Source organism: Fusarium falciforme, chromosome 6 (genome assembly GCF_026873545.1).
Source record: "Fusarium falciforme chromosome 6, complete sequence".
Taxonomy (NCBI): Eukaryota; Fungi; Ascomycota; class Sordariomycetes; order Hypocreales; family Nectriaceae; genus Fusarium; species Fusarium falciforme.
Genome location: NC_070549.1, coordinates 3,696,625 through 3,707,579, shown reverse-complemented (window position 1 = coordinate 3,707,579; position 10,955 = coordinate 3,696,625). Strand labels below are relative to the sequence as shown.

At 52.1% G+C, this 10,955-nt stretch overlaps 4 protein-coding genes across 4 annotated transcripts; 1 reads left to right on the top strand and 3 right to left on the bottom strand.

Annotated features, from left to right (window-relative positions):
- Positions 1-472: 472 nt before the first annotated feature.
- On the top strand, positions 473-2,045 carry NCS54_00872300 (Aldedh domain-containing protein; the record flags this gene model as incomplete). The annotated part of the gene is made up of 3 exons (XM_053154098.1): positions 473-818; positions 878-1,678; positions 1,741-2,045. The coding sequence occupies 3 exons, from the start codon at positions 473-475 to the stop codon at positions 2,043-2,045; spliced, it is 1,452 nt and encodes a 483-aa protein (XP_053010073.1).
- A 368-nt stretch (positions 2,046-2,413) lies between these two features.
- On the bottom strand, positions 2,414-5,589 carry NCS54_00872200 (MaoC-like domain-containing protein; the record flags this gene model as incomplete). The annotated part of the gene is made up of 9 exons (XM_053154097.1): positions 2,414-3,301; positions 3,360-3,764; positions 3,827-4,235; positions 4,294-4,642; positions 4,707-4,796; positions 4,860-4,968; positions 5,032-5,262; positions 5,443-5,480; positions 5,580-5,589. 9 exons carry the CDS (start codon positions 5,587-5,589, stop codon positions 2,414-2,416), a joined length of 2,529 nt encoding a protein of 842 aa, XP_053010072.1.
- A 1,402-nt stretch (positions 5,590-6,991) lies between these two features.
- On the bottom strand, positions 6,992-8,418 carry NCS54_00872100 (Fungal-trans domain-containing protein; the record flags this gene model as incomplete). The annotated part of the gene is made up of 4 exons (XM_053154096.1): positions 6,992-8,021; positions 8,120-8,241; positions 8,304-8,354; positions 8,413-8,418. 4 exons carry the CDS (start codon positions 8,416-8,418, stop codon positions 6,992-6,994), a joined length of 1,209 nt encoding a protein of 402 aa, XP_053010071.1.
- Positions 8,419-8,864: 446 nt separating this feature from the next.
- NCS54_00872000 (Fungal-trans domain-containing protein) lies at positions 8,865-10,271 on the bottom strand (the record flags this gene model as incomplete). Its single annotated transcript, XM_053154095.1, has 3 exons — positions 8,865-10,065; positions 10,179-10,207; positions 10,260-10,271. The coding sequence occupies 3 exons, from the start codon at positions 10,269-10,271 to the stop codon at positions 8,865-8,867; spliced, it is 1,242 nt and encodes a 413-aa protein (XP_053010070.1).
- Positions 10,272-10,955: the final 684 nt, after the last annotated feature.

Below are 10,955 nucleotides of genomic sequence, written 5' to 3'. Positions count from 1 at the left end.
CTACTTAATAGACTAGAGGGGATTATATCCTATAGGGCATGATCTGCCTTGATCTATAGTGATTAGTAAAATAAGGTAGGTCCTTCTTATTATATGGCCTGGGGGTCCCTTGGGTTGTAATATATAGAGCCTTTATTATTAAAATTATTAAGATATTAATTATAATACTTTAATCTTTATTTTAGGTAATATAAAGTTAAATAATAATAATTATATGTATTATAACCTTAAATTAATTATAAATAATAATTAGACTTTTATAATTTATTTTTTAATAATTATATTTATAAAAGAAAATCTATTTTAAGCTATAAATATTACTTAATAAAGTTTAAAACTTAATATATATTAATTAATAATATATTATAGTTAATAAGTAATTAATTAGTTGTTTATTTAATATTATAAAGCTAAGAGAAATATTTTTATAAATCTAAGTTAAAAATAAAATAAAATAAATATATACTTCAAGATGAGTACTGTCGACTTCCACGCCTTCAGCAATGTGATTGCGGGAGCTCTCCGATCGTCTGCCCATCTGGGCCACGGGATCAATCCCTCAACCCGCGAGCCCCTCTGGAACGTCCCCATCGCTACAGCCCAGGACCTGGAGGATGCTGTCTCTGCAGCCCAAGAGGCCTCGACAAAGTGGTCTTCGACTCCGTGGGGGAAGAGACAGGATTGTCTGGGCCGGGCAAAAGTCTTGCTCGAGCAGCATAGGGCGAGCATTGCTCAGTTGCTGTCTCTTGAAGGCGGAAAACCACCGCAATTTGGAGATCTCGAAGTTCAGCACGCTCTCGACTTTTTCAACTTTTACTGTATGAACTCCTGAACGAATTTGCCGTACGCCGTATCTTAACATGAGTTCATCTGGTAGCCACGTTGCCGCAACCGCAGCCAGAAATCATCCAGGACGACGCTGATCTTCGCCTCACGTTGACCTATGGCCCCATCGGCATCGTGGGCGCTATCTGCCCATGGAACTACCCTCTCGTCCTCGCAGTCGGCAAGATTGTCCCCGCCTTGCTCGCGGGCAACTGCGTCATCACAAAGCCGTCGCCATATACCCCCTACAGCATCATCAAGTTTACCGAGATAATCCGCCACATTTTCCCCGCGGGCGTGATCCAGGCCATGCACGGAGGCGATGATCTGGGGCCGAGGATATGTAACCATCCGGCCATCCAGAAGATCAGCTTCACTGGGTCAACCGCCACCGGTAAGAAGATTATGGCTAGCGCGAGCTCTGGCCTAAAGAACATCACTCTGGAGCTAGGAGGTAACAGCGCAAGTATCATTTTTCCAGATGTCGATATAGATATTGTCGCGCCCCAGGTGGCTCTTGGGTCATTCTTTAACTCTGGCCAGCTATGCGTTGCTAGTAAGCGGGTCTATGTCCATAAGGATATATATGATGCTTTCCTCAGGAAGATGGTTGAGGTGGTTAAGTCGTGGAAAGTAGGGTCTCCATCTACGCCTGGTGGCATGATGCTGGGGCCTGTGCAGAATGAGATGCAATACAACGTGGTGAGATCCATTCTGAAAGATTCTATGGACAAGGGATACAGGTTTGCTCTAGGCGGGCAGCTCCCAGCCGACGCTTCAAGCTTCATTATCCTCCCATCCATCGTTGACAACCCCCCGGACGATTCTCTCGTTGTCAAAGCCGAGGCATTTGGTACGTTTGATACATCTATGTTGAAACTCGGCCACTCAAAAGTTCTAATTGCCCTTTCTCAGGACCTATCGTTCCGGTTCTGTCCTGGTCAGACGAAGACGAGTTGCTCTCTCGAGTGAATGACACGACGACCGGCCTTGGAGGAGCTGTCTGGTCGTCTGACATTGACCGAGCACACCGAATCGCCTCTCGCATCCACGCCGGGACTGTTTGGATCAACAGCTTTGAGAAACCTCTTCCTCAAGCTTATCTGGCGGGCCACAAGGAGTCGGGCATCGGTGGTGAATGGGGGAGGCACGGCCTCCTGTCTTTTTGCAACCCCCAAATCTTTCACTACTACAAAAGCCCTGTGGCATCTAAGCTGTAACACTGGTCATTGTAAATCTAGGAGAGTTACAAATAGTACCCCTTGGAGCATCTATGCAACCAATTTTTGCAAGCCAATGTCAGGCTGTAGCTATCCTTGTCCTCGTCTGTACTCTTCGTCAGAGGTCTCAGAATAAAGTCACCGTGTGGCATGATCAGTATCATGGGCATGACAATAGTCCAGGCCGTTAGGAATGGCAGAACTCCTAACTAAGCCAAGATAGCAAGACTAAACCTCTCTCTCTTTGTAGTCCCATTACTTAGATTCATCATCTAGTAAAGTAGAAACTCCAGATATGACTCTAAAAATCTATTCATCCCAACTTTGCAGTAGCAAAATCACCAGCCCTTTCTAATTGCCGTTCAAATCTACAAAAAGGAAGCCCGTCGCAAATCAAGCTCTACTGCGCCTCCACTAATAGCCTTCTCACCCGTCTCCTTCACCAGGACTTGGAAGACGACCTTGTTATTCTCCTTCCACATTTCGGTCTGTAGGGTCTGCCCAGGAAGAACTACGCTTCTAAATCTGGCTTTCACACTCTTGTATGGCCCGTAGGTCTGGAAGATATGCTTCCCAGCAATTCCGAGGGAGCAGAGCCCATGCAGAATGGGCTCCTTGAAGCCACCCTTCTGACTGAACTCGGGATCAACATGCAAGGGGTTCAGATCTCCGTTGAGCCGGTACAGCGCGGCCTGTCCTTCGTGAGTCTTCTCCTCAACCATGACATCCGGCGCTCGCCAGGGCGGGTTGTTCCTTGCCGTTGCGGCTCCGCGGTCTGCGAGCACACTGTCGCCGCCGAAGCCGCCTGACCCACGGACAAGCACAGTAGTCTCGTTCAAGAAGACTTCTTGGTTCTTGTCCGTAACGGTCGTGAAGCCCTGGACCACCATGGCGTCTCTGCCCTTGTCGACGACCTGGATGAGCTTGGGGAACGTGCGCAGCTCTCCCGAGGGGGGAATGGGCGAGCGGATCTCCAGGTACTGATCCACGTGGAGGAGCATGCGTTGGTCGTAGCCAAGCATGAGGTCTTCCATCTTGTATGGGAGCTTTGCGTTGAAGAAGGGGATGAGTCCGAACACTGGCAGAGCTGTGAAGTCCTTGTGGCTTTCCCAGACGAGCGGGAGGTTGCTGTGATGGGCACCAATAGAAAGGGCATAAAGGATCAGGTCGCGTTCAGTGTAAGTGTAAATGGATCCTTGGGGCTTTGCTTCTTTAGCTTGTCGGATGTTGGCAAGGACCTTCTCGGCAGAGGCGGACTGTCACGTTTCAGTTGAGCTCCTTGTGCTGCGAAAAGGGGTAGAGATATAGACTTACCTGGGAATTAGACGCCTCACGGGACAGAATACGCATATGCTCTTCTACACTGGTAGGATACGTAGGCTGAGAGGCGGCAAAGCTTGACAACTTGGCCAGAATGTCATCGAGACTTGTGCCATCGGTCACAAGAGACCAGCCAGGTTGCCTCTCCCACCGCGTCTTGCCGAACCAGCCGCTGCCCACCTCGTAGACTCCCTCTGTTGGGTCAGAAGGGGCTGCGTCGCCAGAGAGAGCAGACACAAGAGGTGCCACGTGGTCTGGCTTGAGTGCCTTGGACACTTCGTCACTGAGGATGCTCTTGGTCATGTTTGTCCCAGCGTTAGGGGCAATAACGTTTGCTAGAATATTGTACTGAGCGCCCGCACGAGCCAGTGCCCGTGTGAGGCCTATGATGGCTGATTTCTAAGAGGTCAAACGTGTCAACAGTGCTCCTGCAAAGATGTATAGGGCCGACTGGTACTTACAGCCGCAGCGTAGTTAGCTTGGCCAAACGAGCCGTAGATGCCGGTCACGCTGGTGGTATTTACGATGCGCCCATGTTTCTGCTTGACAAAGTACGGCCACGCAGCGCGACACGTGTTGTAGGTTCCTTGAAGATGGACAGAGAGAACGGGGTCCCACATGGATTCACTCATGTTGTGGAACGCCTTATCCCGCAAGATGCCAGCATTGTTGACGACCACATCGATTCTCCCAAAGGCTTCGATGGTAGCCTGGACGTGCTTCTGGCCCTCTTCTGCAGAGCCCACCGTCCCAGCGGCGATGCCGCCCATTTGGTGGATTTCGTCGACGACGCTCGAGGGGTCCGCGATGTCGTTGGCCATGACGGACGCGCCAAGTCGAGCAAAATGTAGTGCATACGCACGTCCGAGGCTGAGTAGTTCATTAGACAATCTGGGGAGCTAGGAGACGTTGGGGGTGGAGAGCTCACCCTGAGCCAGCACCTGTTATCAGGACGGCTCTGTCCTTGAAAGAAATGGATGCTGGATACTTTTTGACGGGCAGTTTCAGACCATCGTTGAGAAGATCCAGAAACTTGTTGGGACCCGATGGATACTCTGGTCTCTCAAAATCAACCACTCTCGACCACCCCTTGATGACAGCTTCAGGTCCTAGGGAATCGTCTGCGCGCAGCAACAGACCGCCTGATCTCTGCCAGCGCAGCTTAGCAACTCGACCGCCCCCAAGTTCATAAGCGCCTCCGTTCTCTGTCTTGTTTCGCTCGTGAACCAGGAACGAGACGAAGGCAGCAGTAGATGCCTCGTTGTCAGTAGTTCCACCTGGGAGATGGTATGTCAGTCATCTTTTTTCTCGGCTCTGGGAAAAGCACAGGACGTTTCATACCGACAGGGAACACGATGTTGGCAAAGATGTTCTTTTTGGCGCCTTCTTTGGCGAGAGTGAAAGTATAGCCAATTTGCGAATGGTTGGCCGCTTTTGACCCTTGAGGTTAGAGGCTGTTTGAACCGACCAAGTGAATGTGAGGGATCAACTCACCACATTCAACAGTCTGCTGTGGGAGTCCATGAAGAGCAGCGAGGGACGACATGTTTACAACGCGGCCATATCCCTGCGCTCGAAAGTGCTTCCAGGCTGCGTTGGTGGTCTTCGTGTCTTACAGTCAGTTCCCCGGAACCTTCTTGTTTGATGATGCCGATCTCTTGATTACCTTGTAGCTTCCCTTGATTTGAACGTCTTTTGACACCTCCCAGTCAAGGCTGTTTACATCGGCAATGCTTCCCGTTGGTGGAGTATAAACGGTTGCGTTGATCAAGATGTCAATCGACCCAAAGGTGGCAATGGCAGTTTCGATGATGGCATCGCCAGCCAGGACACTGTTCCCGTTCGCTACCGCAGTGCCACCACGGCTTCGAATCGACTCGACGGTCGCCAGAGCATCCTGTGCATACTGTTAGCGGCTATCGTAGTAACCGCGAATAAAAAGAAAAAAAAGAATAAAAGGCTAGGAACGGTTCCTACCTTGCCCCCATTGCGTTCATCGTTCACAAAAACCGAGGCTCCTATGAAGCTCTCCAGTTAGTTGGAGGGGTTAGATGCCTAACATATGTCTGGGCCTTACCCTGTGAGCCCAAGATCTCTGCACAAGCTTTACCAAACCTATATCTCGTCAATAATCAGGGCAAAGGTGAAAGGACGACGATGGGCTTTACCCGCTGCCTCCTCCTGTAACGACGACAACTTTCCCCTGAAACTCACGGCGAGACATGTTGCAGAGTATATTACTTTTTCAGTATATCTTGGTGTACACACTTGTTCGGCATAAAAATATACGTCTGGAGTAAAACACGAGCCCCAGCTGGAAGTAGTTATGGTGTTTCTGTGGCGATGTTTGTGGGGGAAGAAAAGGGGCCCCACGTGCATGTGGTACGGACGTGGGACCGTTCTCAGGGGGCTTGAACTGCCCCGCAAAGTCAAAGTTGACGCTAGATGCTGCCTTGGGTACGACGCCCCCTAACATTGCCCCCTCCGGCATGTACGGAGTATTGAAGTGGTCCACCGGTCGTTGCCTGGGGAGCTGGGACTGCTAGTTGAGGGCGAACCGTGTAGAGAAGCTGTATCTGTACATGCTTTATTAAGCTCAAAAGATGGCGGCCCCGTGTCCAAACGTCTTAAGAAAGTAACATGACCTGCCCTGATTTTCACGTCTATATTCTTTCCTATGGAACCTCAAATGTGCTCCACCCTCTCTATCTCGGCCGATCCATAGCCTCATGCACATAAGACCAGCATTCAGGGCCACTGCGTGCTCTATCTGCCCTCAAGATAACCCAAGGACGCGTCCTAACAACTGATCCGCAGGATGGTATGACTTGACCAAGTTCGCTTCGCAGAACGGACCACATCGACCCCTCTATTGATAACGTCTTGATGGCTAAGTTGAAAGACTCTAATGTGCCATTTGCAGACATCCTCTGATTTGGACGTCACTGGAATATAACGTCTCGCTCGTTCCGTCTGCCCTACTTCCACCATAACTCAGCCTCCGAGTTCCGAGCCTACCTCTACGGCAGTGGACTTGGCCGCTCCGATGACCTCTACCCCGGTGGCGACAGCTACGAAGTCGAGGCCAGCAGGACTTTCTTGTCCCGCACCTTGTGTCTGTTCCTTGCGTGTGGGCAACTCCACAGTCAGAACGGGCGGATTGTGTGAACAAGCTATCGGTCAGTGTACATGACGCACGCATGAATCACTGCAGCTATCACTTCAAATCTCCTAACTGGGTGCATTCAGAATCGATTCTCCCTGAGATCCCTGCTCTCCTGCAGCACCTGAGCGAGGAAAAGGAGGCAGACAGCGACAGATTGGACTATTACCACAGTCTTGACATGAGTGCTAGAAGCCATGCCAATGACCATAACAACGAAGCTTCAGAGACGCGGACTGAGGAGCCACTGCCACCCTTCCGAGAAGTGAACAATATAACAAAAGGAAAAGATGCGTCTCGGCTGATGACCATTCCTAGAAATCTGAAGTGTCTTTTAAACAAATGGCAGAATTCGCACCGTTGTCATTTTTTACGTTGGATAGAATCAACAGGCCCAGGGTCCGGCCCTATGGTTCTCTGCGTGTGCAATAAACGAGCAGCTGGATCCAGGTGGTTTTCAAAATCAGAGATCAGTCACGCTGTCGCTCATGAGGCGGAGTATGTGACACAACTTTCCCGCCTTCCACTTCCCCACCTCCTCTAGAAGACTCACGAAGTCGACCAACACCCTCCTGGCTGAGTTAAGGCCTCCCGGAAGCACCATGCTGCTGAAAGAAACCGGCCCACCCATAGACACGAACCGGACAGCGGGCGAGCTCTTGGCTGCGTTGGAGGAGGAGGACACGTAGCCAGTAAAACCCTCCTCGGCAAGCTCGCTCCAGTCGACGTCGTCCAGCAGTTCAAACGGCTCTGTTTTGCCGCCCTGCTGCAGCGAGTCCGGACCTACCAGGAGGTAGAGGCCAAGCACGAGCGCGGCGTTGAAGATTGCATCCTCTGACAGGAACGTGGTCCCATCGCTGACTTTTCTCCTTGACATGGCTGCGTATATGTGGGCTGCGTGCAAACACGCCCGCCTTGCCGAGGGACTCTGCGCCCAGCCTGCGATACTCTCGAGTGCCTCTTTCCCAGCATGGATACCCTCGCGCCCAGCAGCAATCTCCAAAATGTCCATGTTGGTCGTAATGCTGATGCACATGACATGCCAAAACGAGACGTTGTTTGGATTGCTCCGCACCAGGTCAGCCTTGTATGTTGTGTAGATGTCTCTCAGCAGTGGCACCAGCAACGCCCCGGCTTCATCTTTCTGGTACAGCTCTCCTGGAATGAGAGGGGTCGGTGTTGGGACCTGCAGGAAAAGTCGATATTTCACGTCAGTAAGCCGCAGCCACACGGCCGACAGGAGCGAGTACAGCCCGATCGAGCTCGACGGGACGTCTGCCGGTAAGAAGGTCTGGTTGGGTCGAAGGTTCAGCATGCTGGGCTTCATGCACTGGCCGGCCGAGTCTAGCTGCGCCCACCGAGTCGCGTCAGGGGCTTCGAAGAGCGCTGTCGAGCACGGGGTGTAGAAGCGCATCGTGTCTAGGCGGATTATGGGGTGGGTTCTCATGCCAGAGGAGAAGAACGAGTCCACCATGATGAGGCAGGCGATCAGTCTGAGATCACCACATCAGCACTGCTCTGATTGAACACCTCCATCACATCACAGTACATGATAGGGCAGTCTCTGCGTCAGCCCGGCAAGTGGGTTTACCTCTTTGTTGACTCAACTCTTGCCCAAGCCTTCCAGGCTGAGTCGTCTGACATTCCTTGGGGGAGCACCGAAGCAAGCGGCTGTCCTTTGCCAGCCTCAAAGAGACCATTCTGCTGTGCAACCTGTTTCAAATCGTCGATGATTAGACAGCAGCGTACTGGACAGGCGAGCAAAGCCAACGTACCGAGAGAACTTTGGAGTAAAGCGTGTGAGTCTGCTCAGAATGGACACGTTCCTACTCCTCTGTTAGCGCACTTTGCGCCCCGAGTCGGCCACCGCGATCGTGTACAGACCTCCATGGCAGCTGCGCATGACAGCGCCAACGTAGATGACGCCAGGACGACAAGCAATGGCCTAGAATCGGATCTCGACCATGGCTTGGAGAGAAGAGTGCTACAGTTTTCCATCACTTTCTGAGGCAGAGTGTTAATGTGCTGCAGTCTCGGGTGTCGAGTGGGCGAGATGGAAAGAGCAGTCTTGGTCATGAACTCACTGATAAGTGTCTGGCAACGAAGCCACGAGTCCTTGCCGGGTCCAAGTGAAAAAGGCCAATCAGGCATATAGGAAACACGATCATGTTGGGGCTGTGTTTAGGGGAAAAGGTCGGTTTATGGACAAACGGCATGAGCGGGTGGAACCTGTGAAAGTAGATTTCGATGCAGATTTCCAACATGTCGAGCGTGGGAAAACGTATCTCTTGAGATAATCGTGCCTGTTGTGAGAAGTATCAGCACACCGCAACAAATCACTCATGTTTCTGCGCAGGTATTACCACTGAAGGACACTCCACCCCGTACTCTTGGCTCATGCTCATCCGTCGCTGGTCGTCGAGCCTACCTTCAGCTGACTTGGGACCAGTCGCAACATAAGAGTCGCCGGCATGCTTAGTATCAGAGAAGAGATTGCTGCCTCTGTGAGTGACAGAATCTGACCACAGCGTCTGCATAAGCTGCCAGGGCTGGTCACCCCTCTTGGGCCACAGCTTGGCCATCTCAGCAAAGCGCTCGTCGGGAATCTCAGATGTGAAGCTCGCGGTCTTCCTCCTCCTCTTTATGGGATGATCCAAAGGGGCAGTGACATCGAAGCTGAGTAAAGGGTTGTTTCCCCAGCTACGCCAGTTGAGATCCGGAATCGTCAACTCTGTGTCCAAGCCGGGGAGCCAGTCTGGTTCAGCGGGCGGCCATGTTCTGTCGACATACTGCCCCAGGAGATGACCCAGGTCCTGATCTGATAGAGCACTGGTGTCGTGGCCGTGCAGACTGTCGCGTCGAAAAGTGGTTGTGGGTTGCGTCTCGTCGGGGATGCTCAAGTGGGCCGCGGAATCTACACTGTTGCTCATGAGCACATCGGGTTCGGCTTGGCTGTGAGCCATGGTATTGGAGAGCTCATGATCGGCGATGGAAGTTTCCGAGATGGGCGGCATGCTGTATGAAAAAGAGAAGAGAGCTTGCATCTCGTCATCTTCCTGGCCAACTCTCGGGGTCGGCTTGGAGCGACCAAGCGTGATCCGGTTCTGAATCTCATGGCTCAAGGGGGGCTTCTCGGATCGCCGGGCACCGTGGGAGGGAGTCGGAGACGCGGTCTGTTGGTCCAGGGAGCCGAGATCAGCCTGGGCGGAAGGTTCGAGATTCGGAGCAACAGGGATCTCCCGGGCATTCGGGATGACGATGTCGGGGTCCAAAGTGTCGATGCTGGAGACGGTGGCATTGTTCGGGGCACTGTTGGTGCCACTGGGTGCCTCATCTAGCCCGGGCTGCTGAGGGCTGTGACGGGACGAGCGTGAGGGCGAAGACGCGGAGCCCAAGGGCCACACAACGACAGTGTTGCCAGTTGGAGATTCGGGGCCGTGTTGCCTCTCTTGCAAGCGCACCCGGGTTAATTTGGAGGCGTTCTTGTGGGCCTTGTCGTTGTCGCCGTGTCCTTTCAGATGCCGACTCAGAACGTCTCTACACGTCGCACACAGCAGTCAGCGTCGGCGCCCACAGGCAAGGCCAGGTTGTCACAACATACCCTCGCGAGAATCTCTTGTGGCATTTCCGACATTCAAAGGGCTTCTCACCCGTGTCTGGCAGACTCATCAGCGACTTGCTGCAAACGCAGCCACGGACCGGGAGGGTTCAGCAAGACACATGCTACTCACGCGAGCGCTCATGACGCTTGAGATGCTCAATCTTTGAAAAGCTGCTGTCACAGTAGGAACAAGTTCTGGGTGGCATGGATACAGCGGCAGTCCGTCTGTGTTTGAGAAGACCCAGCTGAATCGACTCTCTCACGCGAGATGGGGGATGAAGAAAGAGCGAACGGGGAAAATAGGGGGGTTGAGGATAAGTGGCAGCGAGAGGCCTCAAGGTGATTACTATAGAACACAAGAGTCCTATTTTTGTTTTTGTTTTATTTTGTATGGAGAACAAGAAGCAAGAGGAAAAGGAAGCAGTGAAGAGGGGAAAGCCCAAACTGACGTTCATAAACACGACCATCTGCACCACTGACTCAGGTAGGTCAAGTGCTCCCCCGCGCTATCCCTTTCCTACTTTTTCTGGGGGAATGCGGGGTAGAGCGGTGCCGAATCTGAGGCACAGGCTCTCGGGGCAAAATTCCGCTATTGGATCAAGTCACCTACCTACTCACTAGCTCTTTTTGGTCTAGCTCAGGGCGCCCAAAACTAAAACAACCTGCGATTGGCTGTCGAGTCCCCGTCTGCTTCCAATCAGCGTCTCGCTAACACTCCACTCACGCGCATTTCTGATTCGCTGTTATACCGAGCAATTGATCGCGTCTCCGCCTAGTGACGAATGAGTTCTCCCTTGATTTTGTGTCCCAATAATCCAAGAGCAAC